Source organism: Spermophilus citellus, assembly GCF_964194105.1.
Source record: "Spermophilus citellus genome assembly, chromosome: 9".
In the NCBI taxonomy this organism is placed as follows: domain Eukaryota; kingdom Metazoa; phylum Chordata; class Mammalia; order Rodentia; family Sciuridae; genus Spermophilus; species Spermophilus citellus.
In genome coordinates, this window is record NC_138191.1 from 114,638,817 (window position 1) to 114,651,530 (window position 12,714).

General features: G+C 51.9%; 1 protein-coding gene across 1 annotated transcript in view; it reads left to right on the forward strand.

Moving 5' to 3' along the window:
• Window positions 1–5,298: 5,298 nt before the first annotated feature.
• The window catches only part of CSMD2 (CUB and Sushi multiple domains 2), a gene marked incomplete at both ends in the record, with an annotated part of 546,906 nt that continues 539,490 nt past the window's right edge, over window positions 5,299–12,714 (forward strand). Inside the window, 1 exon segment of the mRNA XM_081308594.1 lies at window positions 5,299–5,485. Coding sequence (XP_081164720.1) covers window positions 5,299–5,485 — 187 coding nt within the window.

Consider the following 12,714-nt stretch of genomic DNA (forward strand, 5'->3'; position numbering starts at 1 on the left):
CTACAGAAGGGGAAGCAAGAATCTGTGATGTCCAGCTAGCTGTCCATGCTGAAAGGGCCATCAAACGCAGCAGGGATGCAAGTGGGAAGGCTTTAGGAAAGGGCACCTGGGGAAGGTGACACTTGAGCTGAGTGGTGATTAGGAGTTAAGGAGAGAGAGAGAATGGCATTGCGGGCAGAGGAAACAGGTGGATGGAGCAGGGAGGAGGTAGTGTAGCTGGCTGGAGGACCTTCAAGGAGGGATGATAGCTGGAAAGCCCCTTGCCTGTGGATTATGGTCTTTGACACACAAAGTAAAGCACTGATCTGTGTGTTGTCACGGGTGTGAGCTCTGTCCCTTCCCTTTCCTCAATTCACAAAAGTATTTTCTAGAAGAATATCAGAACTTGGTGGCCTCAACGTTTGGTGGTTTTGGAGGAACAGACCCTACTGTGGCTCACCGGCTTGCTTCTCCCTCCTGGTTGTGGCGGTCCAATGGCTCGACCTGATTTGTCCTGGGTTACTCTTTCAGGAGCCCTTTCTGTTACCTTTCCTGGGGAAGCAGATTGCGGCCATCTCTACAGTGACAGCCTCAATCTTGGGAAATAAGTGCTTGTGTCTGACCACATGAGCATTTGGAGGAGGACACCTCACAGGATTTAGAAATCCTCACCCCAACTCAGATCCCAGGCTTTCCCTCACTTTACCTGGACACACACTCAGTAGCCCTCCTCTGCAGTCCTGCTTGGCCCCCTGACTTCCATTCTCAGGTTGTTGGAGCATCCATTTTCATTCTCTCTCTCTCTCTCTCTCTCTGGGCTTCAGAAGGTTCTTTGATTTTCTTCTTGGGTCAGAATGAAAATTTCAGGGCATTGAGTCTACAGTCCTTCCTTGAATCAGGCTGAGTTCTCCAGAGCATTGGGCTTTGTTTTCTTTCTAAAACAAACTCTGATCTTATCTGAATATGAGGCTTATCTTAGCAAGTCACTACATTGCATTTGGCTTTTTTGCAATGTGATATCGTGACTAGACCTTGACCCATGGCTGCTCTTGCTCATCTGGAGAAGGGAAGTGGCAGGCAGAGATCCAGTTCCAGGAGGCAGAGACCCACACTTTCTTTGGTCTCTATTGCTCTTAGGGGGTTACCAGGGCCCCCATCCCGGCCTTTGCCCATATCACTCTGATTATTGCAGTCGCCTCCCAAGTGGTCATCTTTTTTTTTCTGTCCCTTCCCTTTCTCTCATTCCCCAGAGAGAAGCCAGAGCACATGCCAGGTTGTCAGAGTTGAGTCCATATTTCCAAAGTATCTTCTGCCAAATCTGCCGTGGTATCCACAGTCTTCACACACAACTCTTGGCCTATGTATTCTGTTTGCTTTCCTTCCTCCAACTCTCTTCCCGTTATGGGCCAAATTATGCCCTCCTCCACTTATATTTCCTAGTCCTAACCCCCAGTCCTTCAGAATGTGACCCTATTTGGAGATGGGGGTCTTTAAAGAGGTAATTCAATTAAAATGAGATCATTAGGGGAATCCTAATCCAAAATGACTGGTGTTCTCATATGAGGAAATTAGGGCCCAGACATGTACAGAGGGGAGATCCCGAGGGAGAAGATGGGCCATCTATAAGCCAAGGAGAGAGGCCCCAGAAGGAACCAAACTTTGGTCACCTTGATCTTAAACCTCTAACCTCCAGCCATGTATTCTGTGGTGCTCTGCTATGTTAGCCCTAGCAAACGAATCCAGGTCCTATTTCCCACTGCCTGGGAGTAAAAGCAAAACTCCTCACCCTCCTGTGTTTTCGTCAGCTTTTTCGCTGCTGTGACTAAAGGATCTGACCAGATCAACCACAGAAAAGGAAAAGGTTATTTGAGGGCTCATGATTTCAGAGGTCTTAGTCCATGGAAGGCCAGCTTCATTTCTCCAGGCTCCAGATAAGGCTGAACATCAATGGTGGGGGGTGTGGCAGAGGGAAGCAGCTCTCGTCCTGGTGATCAAGAAGTGGTGGTGGGGGGGGACTGGAGAGAGAGAGACACTACATTTTACAGATAAAAATATATACACCAAAGCCACACTCTAATTCCCACCTCCACCAGCCACACCCTATTATTTCAGTTACATCAGTTAATCCCTACAGGGGATTAAACCACTGGTTGGGTTAAGACTCTTCCAACCCTTGTGAGACCCTGCCCCACACTCCTTCCCTGGTCCCTTCCCTTGTTTAAGGTCTTGCCTGTGCTCTCTTGCACACCTCAAACCCTTTTCCAACATTGCATGACTGCCTTGCTTAGTTTTAGATCCCACTGGTAAGACGGCCATTCCCATCCGTCCTTTTATGGTACATCCCTACATTCTTCCTTCTTGCACTATGAACTTCTCCTTCAGAGAATCCTTAATTAGGAACTCTATGCATATTTGTTTATTGCCTGCTTTCCTCAAGCCAAGGACTGTTCACTGTGGTGTGTGTTTCTTATCTAACACAGCACCAGGGCACATAATGATGCTTAGTAAATATTTGTTGAGTAAATGAATCTTCACCTGGTTAAAATCTTTATCCAGGCATCAGGGTCCAGCTAGAATCCTACTTCTCTCCTTAAATTAACCTCTGATCTATCAAGTCCAAGAAAAGCCTACTGTCATGATATGCCTCTTCTTCAGCCATGGTGAGTATCGCTGTCGGGCTGTGTCAGTTACATGGTTACACCTCTGCCCTGCCTCCTCCCAAACCAGGACCGCACACTGTGCATCTCCACAAGGCTCACCGCACAGCTGCGCTCCAGGCCCGAGCAGGGAGGCACTGGGTAAAGGTATGCGGACCCAGATAGATCAGAGGGAGCACCCATGGTGGGGAATGTGAGTAACTGGGTCGTCCACAAGGATTAAAAGGGGCCCCCTGCTCTCCACAGCCCCCAGGGAGAAGGAAGACAAATGCTCCTGTTGCCTGGGAGGGTTTAGGGTAAACCTCATCTGCTAGTTGCCACCACGGAGCAAATTTCTGGGGTGGGGGGGGAAATCCAGTTGGCTTGGTGCCCCAGAATTAGAGAACAGCTCAGGCTCTTCTGCCCAGCTGTGGGGCTGCCTAGGAGGCCTGGACATCACTGCCAGCTCCTTTCTCTGGAGGAGAACTGTGTTCGCAAGAGAGCAGGGAGATCCTAGATGAGGAGCCAGAAGCCCACCCCAGGCAAGACCCAGCCAACAGCCCCCAAGACCGCTACCCACTCACGACTGGGCCAGCCCCCGCCCCCCTTTCTAGGGCTGGTGGGAAGGCCTGGCAGACCTCCTCTGGCTGAGCGCTCTTTGGGGGGCGAGGGCTGCGGGCTGCGTATGCACAATGGGAAGCGAAAAGCCCCCTCCCTCCTACCCTGGGGACATAAAGCAGGCCTTTCACTGAGGAGTTCTGGCTGCTTTGGTTGGTTCTTGGCACCCAGCGAGGCGGCGACGCGAGGGGCTGGAAAGCAGGAGTGTTGGGGGTGGGGATGGGGATGGGGCCGGCGATTCTGAGGAGGCTCGCCTGCCCAGGGCCACCGGGCTGGTTCCCCAGCTGTGAGATGAGCTCATGCAGGGAAACCGGAACAACTTGGGGTAAGGGGGGTTGGGAGGAAGACCGGCATCTAGCCGGCTGAGGAAGTATGGCTCTGGGGAGCAAGTTTTTGGTAGGGAATAAAGACAAGCCTCCACTCCTCCGGTCCTGCCCCCTCCCCTCCAACTTGGGTTCCTAACCAGGGTCGGTGGGTAACCCTCTGCATTCCCTTCCCTCAAAATTCCCAGTCCCATCGACTGCCTGCCTACCCGAGTCGCTACTCCCCAATCCCCCACCTGGGTCGCTAAATCCAAAGTCCCTCTCTTCGCCTTTTTGGGGAAATCCGCCCCCCCCCCCCCCAGTCCCCAGCCACTGTCCCCGGGGCCTCGAGAAGATGCCAGATCTCCAGACTGGCCAAATCGCGCAGCTCCCTGGCTCCCTAAACAGAGTACAGGTGCTTTTGGCAAATCGGTAGGAGTGCCCATCCGCAGGTGCCTTTTGGCTGCGCACACCAACCCAGGGCCTCCTTCCCCATCTTTGCCCCTCCAGCCTTCCCCCACCTCCCTAAGCATCTCTTTCCTCTCGCCAAAGAGTTTGGCGTAGACAGCTAAAAAGCCATCGTGACTGGCGGAGGAGCCCAGGGTAGACCAGACAGGCAGCCCTGTCGGGGTGGGGGATGGGGTGGGGACCTAAGCTGAGCTCTTGGGGCTTGGAGGCAGTGGCTACTGAGGAGAGGTGGGGAATGGCTCAGGGCTTTGGGAGAAACTCGCCTGCTTTGGGGCCATGGCTGGGAAGGGGAGGAGAAGAGAAAGAAGGGTCCGGTTATTTGAGAATAAATTGTACAAGTAACTTGCACCGTCCTTCCACCAACCTCAGTCCCCACCCCCATCCCCGCGCACACAGGCATCCTTCTTCCATCCTCAGATTTTGTTTTAAACCCAGGGTAGGACCGCGCTGAGTCAAATGAACGGGTAACCCCCCCCCCCCTCCCAACACACACACCCTGTTCTATCAGTTCTTCAATTATCAACCCTTCCCCTGCCTATGGACGCACGCCCTTCTCCTGGGATGGGGTAGGACGCTATTGTGAATGGGGCTCCTAAGCATCATCCCGGCCCAAGATTGCAAGTTGCAAAGCCACCACCCAAGATTAGCTCCAAAGAGCCATGACTTGGGAACCGCGTCCTTCTTTGGTTACCTATTCCCAGACAGTATTCCAATTCCTAAACGTGGAAGAGGCGTGTGTGTATGTGCCTGTGTGTGTGAGTGCGTGTATGCCTGTGTCACTGTGTGTATGTGTGTGTGTACGTGTATGTGTGTATGGGGGTACATTAACGGTGATCTTATAAATGCAAACCGGAGGACTGAACTTAAAAGAATCTGGTCAATTGTAAAACAAACAGAAATAAACAACCCTTTAGATGTAATTTGTGGTTTATCTGGAGGTGGAGGTGGCGCTGAAGAGGAACCCCCACCCCCCAATATTTTTTCCTTGGCTGCGCCTCCACCCCCAGCATTTGGAGCGGCGGAGAAGCGGCTCCGGAGTGATTAATCCGGGGATAATTCAACCCCCCCCCGCCCCCCGGCGCGAACCCTGCGAAGCGGGATTGGAGCGAGTCATTTCCGAGAGCGCAGCGCGCCTCTCCCCGGCCGGGCGGACACTTGGTTCATTCCAGCCGCAGAAGCTCAGGGCTCCCGCGTACCGGGATTTTTTCCGAGCAGAAAAAAGCTCCAGAGCTCTCCTGACCTCCTTTCTCCTCGGCGGCGAGCGGAGCCTCTCCCTCGGCGCTGCCGGCCGCGCCATGCCGCGCTCGCGGGGACGGGAGCAGGGGCGCTGCGGCTGCCCCGCGGGGAGAGCTCGCGGCGAAGCCGGGATTTCGGCTCTGGTGCCGGGCGCCGGGAGCCGCTGGGGCCGCCCTCCGCCACCAACGCCGCCGCCGCTGCTGCTGCTGCTGGGCTGGGGGCTGCTCAGCGCCTCGGCCGCCGCTGGTAAGTCTGGCTGCGCCGGGGAGCCGGCGGCCACTGAACGCCCCACCCGAACCCGAGCCCACCCAGCCTCGACCCGGTCCCAGTGCCTTCCCCCGCCCCCACCCTGGTCTCAACCTCCCCCTCCCAATTGCCCACCTCCTTCTCATCTACGCCTCTGCCAGCCCCTGATCCTCCACCCAACCCTCCACCACATCCTCACCTCCACCCTCACCCTCATTGCTTTCCCCATCCTCAGCCGCAACTTGGCTGGATTCGGCCGGTGTGGGGGCCTGGGAGACAGACATCCCCGCCCGGGGGTTGCTGGGCACCTGGACCGTGGCTTCAGTTTCTCTAGCCTCCCAGCCCCCGAGGTGCCAGGTTTTTCTCGGATAAACTTTCCCGGAGCCCTACTCCCCCTGCTTCGGATTCTGCTTGGCACGCCTGTCCTGGGGGCTGGAGAGGAACGGCGCGCCCCTTCAGTGTATCCGCGTCTGCAGGGTCTGTCCTTCCCTGCCCCCGCCCATTTTTTTTTCGACTCAAACCCTTGCCCCCGCCGGAGCCGCCCGGAGACTGCGGCCGCCATCCCCCTCCCCAAGCGACCCCTCCCTTCGCGCTTCCGAGCTAGGAGGGGGGTGCAGGTGGGCGCGCGCCCACGTCGGGGGGTCCGGCGCATTATTCGCAAGAGGGCTTAGTTGGGGGCTGGAGGGTGTGAATAACGGGAGGCGGGGGCGGGGGTTGTGCCCAGGGAGGGGGAGGAAGTGTCTCCTCCAGGCTCCGCGTCGCCACATTCCCCTCGGTTCCCACTCCGCGCCAAAGTGCCCTTTCCCGCGCCCTGCTGCAGCCGAGCGCCTGGGCTGCGGCAGCGCCGGCGCGGGCGGCGGGACCCGCTCCCGGCAACCGAGTCCTGGAGGGCGGCAGAGCTGGCGGGTGCGGAGAGTCCCGGAACTTCGCGATGTCTGGCTGCAGCTTGCAGCTCGTCTAAGAGGCACTCGGACGTTCTAGGGAACCTGGTCCCCAATGGAGACTACTGGCCCCAACTGGTCCACTCCCACTTTACCCAAGGCACCCTCGAAGCTCAGCTGTAGCCACAACCTAGAAAGTTCCGCGTGTCCTGATGGGGAGCATCCAAAAAAGGGACGCCTGGAGCCCCATTTCATTTAGCCCCGAGGCTGACACCCACTGGGGAAGAAAACCCGAAACACCTGCTGCCGGGTGGGGGGGGGGCCTGGATCCAAGGCACCTCCAGCCTAGTGTGTGTGTATGTGTGTGAGTGTGTGTGTGTGTGTGTGTGTGTGTGTGTGTGGTGTGTGTGTGGTGTTGTTGTTTCAAAGCACTGATTGAATCTCTAAAGGTTTTGGCCTCCACCTCCCCTGTGCCCCTTCTTGGAAAGTGCGCCCCTCTGCTAGCAGGACAGTGAGTGGTGGCTCCCTGGCCCACTGGCTCCAGCATCTTGTGAACGCGTCTCCCGCATATTGTGTCGCCTTCCCCTTGGCCGCGTTATATTGGGGTTCCAAGTCAGGGAGGGCGCCCCAAGCCAGTCCTGGATGTATCATTTCTACTTGACCGGACTTTCTTAGGTTCTCCTAAGAGTCATAGCCACTGACATCCAGAGAGGGGCGCCCGTGATGCACGCGCTGGGCTGCTCTGGACTCGCGCAAGCACACCCACACCCACAGCAAGGATGCTCACACCGACGCTGCTGGTCGCACAGACTTGCCACACGGATGGTGCTGGGGACAGCTGTTACGGACCAGTAGGATTCTAGGCTGGCTGTTCAGGCGAGTCCCCTCTATGATTTAGCTTACTGGAGAATTACTCCATATCTGGCTGGATTGTTTTTCTGCCCTTTGGGCATAGCATGTCCCTGGGGAGAGAATAAGGCCTACTCACCAGAGAGCTTGCACACTGCCCAGGGGCTCTAGAATCTGGCCTTATAGAGATCCATTTGCTTGCAGCTCTGTGGGTAGATAAGTTGGGGTTGTGGAGGGAATGAGGAGGCCCTGCCCCAACTTCCAGTGCATTCATTTCTTATAAAACCTTTCCCACATTTAAATGCTGTGTCTGGCTTTACAGGCAGCAGAGATTGGAAATGGACTTGGTAACAGGAGATCCGCAGGATGTGGAACACATTCATTTTGTGTTTGCTTCACACTGTTGACTTTAAAAGATGCTTAGGACTGAGCCTGCTCCCTTCCTTGGCTTAGGGATCAATGGCTGAAATAAGCATGAGGATTTGGGAAGCCCAGGCTCATTGCCCACCTTTGCCTGCTTCTTTCAACACCTCTGAGCCCTGCCTCCTTGAAACCTCCATCAGTTACCTTGTTCTCCCACTCTCCATCAATAGCTCTCTCTCCTTGGAACACCTTTCTCATGGCTTCTAGACAGGTACATTTTAACATAAGACAAGCCAGGGAGATTTCTTGGTGCCCCTAATCTCTTTTAACCACTATCCCACCCTTTCTAACTTTTACTGTTCCATCCCCTCAAATATGTCTTCACCCACTTTCTCTACTACCCAGCACTCTCTACAGTCTGCTCTCTGTCCCCCAGGACTCCACTGGAACATTCTAGAAGAGAACCATGATAACCACCAATATTGTCAAATCCATTGTACTTTTTCTGCTCCTTTTATGATATTTTTTAAAATTGTCGATTGACCCCTGTTTTCATTTATTTTTATTATTGAACCCTGTGCCTCACGCATGCTAGGCAAGCACTGTACCACAGAGCCACAACCCCAGCCCCACTTGGTCTGTTCTTATCTTCCTTTTTGTGGCTTTAAACCTTTTGGGTCATTCCTTTTAAAATTTCTCTTTCTTGGGCTTCTGGACATTGTTATTTTCCACCTAACTCTTAGGTGTTCTACCTCAGTGTCTAGTGCTAACACTATTCCCCTCCCTGAAGTATGGTGTCCTGCAGGATTCAATTCCTTTTCCCTTTTCCCTGGGTGAGCTCATCCATGCCCATTTCTTCCACTACACACTCTGCAGCTTCCAGACAGGTCTCTCCTGCCAAGACATCTCCTAATATATGTCTCTTGGCTTCTTGGTCCATGGAAACTCTGGATCCAGACAGCCCATACATCTAGTTGACTCCTGGACATCTCACCTCAACATTTCCCTTCCAAAACAAGCTCATTAGCCTCTCCACTAGGCCTCCAGGATTTCCCAGTTACCTAGCTCAGAACCTTAGAAATATCCTCAGCTCCTTGCTCACATTAGGTGGCTGCCACTTTCTGTCCATCTTATATCCTCGGTTATTCTCAACTGTAGCCACCTTTCTTTGAATGAAGAAGCTCTGAGCATTGGGAGGACTATGATGTAACCCATCCCACTTAGTAAGTAATTAAAAATAGAAGTGATATTAAATTGCAAATATAAAGAGTTCCAACAAGTTCTGATTCCCCCCATGCCACTACCTTCATGGCTTAAGAACAATCAAATAGCAAATTCGTATTTTAACATGTCTCCTGCTTTTCTTGTCAGCTAAGGGTGGGCTTTGAGTCTGCCTCTTGCAAACAGGAGCATCAACTCTCCCAGTGTTCAATTACACTACAAACTGAAGGGTTCTAAAATCATTTATATGTCTGCTTCACCTGTTAAACTGTGAGCTTCCTGAAGGCAGCACCTGGCATAGAATTAATGATCGATGATTGGCTGTTAAATCAGTAACCTGATTTTGCTATTTTTTCCCCCCTTCTTTGGACAGTTTTCCAGGGACCATTGAGGCTAAATCAGGAGTTTGGGGGGTCATGGAAATCAGCTGGTTTCTGATGACAAAGACACTTGGTCCCCAGTTGCCTGATTTCCATGGATTGTTGAAATAGCTCCCTAGATTTTTGAACTGATGCAACAAGTCCTTGGCACCCACACCAGCATGCCAAGGAAAGGCAATTAACTGTGACTGCTCTGTCACCAATGTGTGTATGGAATTTCCATTTGCCATAGAATTGTGGGCTTATGGCTTGGGGGGGAAAAAAAAAACCAAGCTGCCTATCATTCGGCAGACAGTACTGGCCATATCTAGGGCTGCTGATCACGTGACCTTGTTGAAGGGGAGACTAGAATCATGGGCAAGAGGACTGGAGAACCAGATTGCAGGGTCTGGAATGCGGCAAGCTTTCCGTTTGTCCAGAGGAGTCCAGCAGGTGGCCTCAGCAGCACCACCTTGACTTGTGAGCCTGACCTGCCTGTGTCATCCTCATTGTCACGCCAGCAGGATTCAGGGAATCTGATTGCTCAGCAAAGCCACATGTTCCTTGTTGGAGACCTAGCTGATTGCCAGACGTCTCTAGGGCATAGGTTCTCCACCTGCAAGGGGACAAGTCTTTCCTGTTATGGGAAGGATTCTGAATCAGATGCAGAGGGCCCAGCCCCATACCTGCCTCATCCCATGTACCCATTAAATGGCAGGTGGGGCTCAACAGGACTTCATCCAGGAAGTCTGTGTGCCTTGAGCATGTCCTCCTCATGCCCTCCTTCTGCCTACTGTGCTCAGAAAGCCGTGCTGGGTCCCCCAGGGGAGTGACCCTAATAGCTAATGCTTCTGACACTCTCAAAATCACTTGCATGTATCAACTCAGTCCTCACCGCAACCCAGTGAGGCCAGAGGTATTATTGCCCTACTTGACAGACGAGGAAACAGGTCCAGAGAGGGCACATGATTCATCCAGTAATTGACCAAGCCCTGGTTTCGCCCAGGTCTGCCTGCCTGCAAATCCCTTACTTGGAACCACATTGCTATTTGACTTCTCAAGGGACTTAGTAGGTGCTGCCTCCTTGGGATCCTTCTGTCCCCATTTGTTATGCTGTGCTTCTTCTTCTTCTTCTTCGACATTGGAGGCCTGCATCCCAAACTTCCAATCTTCAAGCAGCCGTGGTCCATCTCTCTCTACCTATGCTCTGCCTACAAGGGGACAAGTCTTTCCTGTTATGGGAAAGATTCTAAATCAGATATAGAGGGCCCAGCCCCATACCTGCCTCATCCCATGTGCCCACTGAATGGCAGGTAGGGCAGAGCAGGACATCGGAATCATCCAGGAACTCATCCAGGAAGTCCCTCTCTACCAAAGCTACAAAGTCACAGTTGTTTCTAGTCCCAAACACTCATCTTGGTGGAACTTGGATGTAGGCTCTCATGACTGTCCTCATTCCTTTATTGTAAGATCTTCATCCTCCTTCCTGGGATTCTGCACTTTGGTCAGTTTCTTCCTTGCCTGAAGTATTTAGTATTTAGCTTTTGGTCCCACATGACAGGGGTCCTAAAATGCTGGAGGCTCCTGTCTTCTGCTTAAAGGGGTCATTCTTCAACGAGAGGCTAGGAGTTCCTATGTGGCCACCACCAGGAAACCTATTAGGAACATATACATCTGGCACAGCCAGGAGGAGTACTAAGGCAGTTCGTGTCAAGTCCAACATCAGAAAAAAGTGCTGTGCCTACCCTCAAGCTACTGGGTGGCTGTACCCATGGGGAGCAGAAGCCTGGGTGGAGTAGGGTTCATGTCCATGACTCTGCTCTTTTGGAAAGCTTCTGCACCAGAAATGGCCTTTTACTTTCTATGTATTTGTTTCTGTATTGTTGGAAAATTTTCAAGTGAATTGGTCTTATAAGGGGATGTCAGTCCTGTCCTTGAAAGTCATTATAAGGAACTTTGGTGATGCTAAAAATAATGTATGTATAGTTAAATTACTGAGAGCATCAAACAACTCTTAGAAATTTACTTGTGAATCTTCAGTGTGGTCTAGAGCAGAAAAGAAAGGCTCACATTGCAGCACAAAATAAAGGCTCACATTGCAGCACAAAATAAAGGCTCACATTGCAGCACAAATAGACTTCTTCCCTGCTACCGTCTCATTTATACTCAATTAGGTGCAATTATAACCCAGAAACTTCAAAAAAAAAAAGAAAAAAGGTATGTGTCCATCTTCTAGGTTTTCAGATAGAAACAGAATCTAAGTTCCATTATTAAGTAGCTACATCTATTTATTGATTGAAAGTAAGCAAGTGTGACGGTTGCAACTTTAAAGGGAGGAAGCAGAGACTTTGAAATTTAGACCATTTGAGATACAAGTGTATTATCAGAATGCACCGGCATTTTGTGCAGAATGATTGATGGCTCTTCCTGAGATGAGCAAGTGTGGTAGAGTCGACTCAGTTCTCTGGAGATTCACCTTCTGGTTGCTGCCTTGACTCCCAGCCCTTCCCGCACTCCAGCCTGAGTCCCACTGACTGCCCTCCAATTGCACCCTCCATTGCAATTTCAGGAGTGGAGGTCAAGGATGGAGAGAGATTGGTGAAGCTGGGTGATGATGTGTGGGTGTCTGACACATTACTTGCCAATAAGAAGGAGGTGAAAGTTTAATGGTTTATTTTAAATCCATGTTAAAATGTTCCTAGCGTGAAAATACCCTTGTTGATGATAGCAGCCCTACCTCTGAGGGGCCTCCTGTCTCTTGTCATAGTGCAGTCCCAGAAGGGTGAACCCTAGAGTGTTCAGGAGGAAGGCTTTTTTTTTTTTAGCTTGGGAGTCAGCAAGCCAGTCTCCCAGCCTTGCTCATGCTCCTAACAACCTACGTGGCCATGAGCAAATCATTTCATCTTCCTGGGTCTTCATTTGTTTCACCTGTAAAATGGGAACAACAATACTCACCCTGTCTAGGATGGACTTAGAAACTCTTCCAATAGCAAAACAGAGAACTAAAGTCACTAGTCTAAACCCTGTCCAACAGGAGGTCCTGCCCAACGGTCAGGCTAGCTTGGCTTTCCAAGGATGGGGAGCTCACTACCTCTGTGGACAGCCTGCCTGCCTATGCTCTGTGGCTTTGGGCAGTGGGTAAAGGAGGGCTTGCTGAGTTTCCCAGCTCTGAGCCATTCTTCTGCTCTGCAACCTGTGTGACTACTCCCAGTAACTCCAAAGGGAAGAAATGAGCCATCTCCTTCCCCAGCTTATAAGACATCCTGGCTGCACTCCAACTCCTGCGCCCCTTCCCAGGAGGCAGCACTGTGAGTTCAGCATGGGAGAAGTGACTGCTTGGGCTTCACTTTCATGAACACAGCCATTGGAACTGGGGGCGGGGCAAGAATTGACCTGAGACCTTTGAATTCTAACAGGATGAAATGTGCCTACTCTTAGGGGCCAGTGGGATTCATATCTCCTATGACATTTTGTTCTAAGAAACATGGAAAGAGGAAAATATCACAGGGATAATCTTTCTGAGTCATGTGGAAGGCACAGTTGCTGTTCCTTGTCT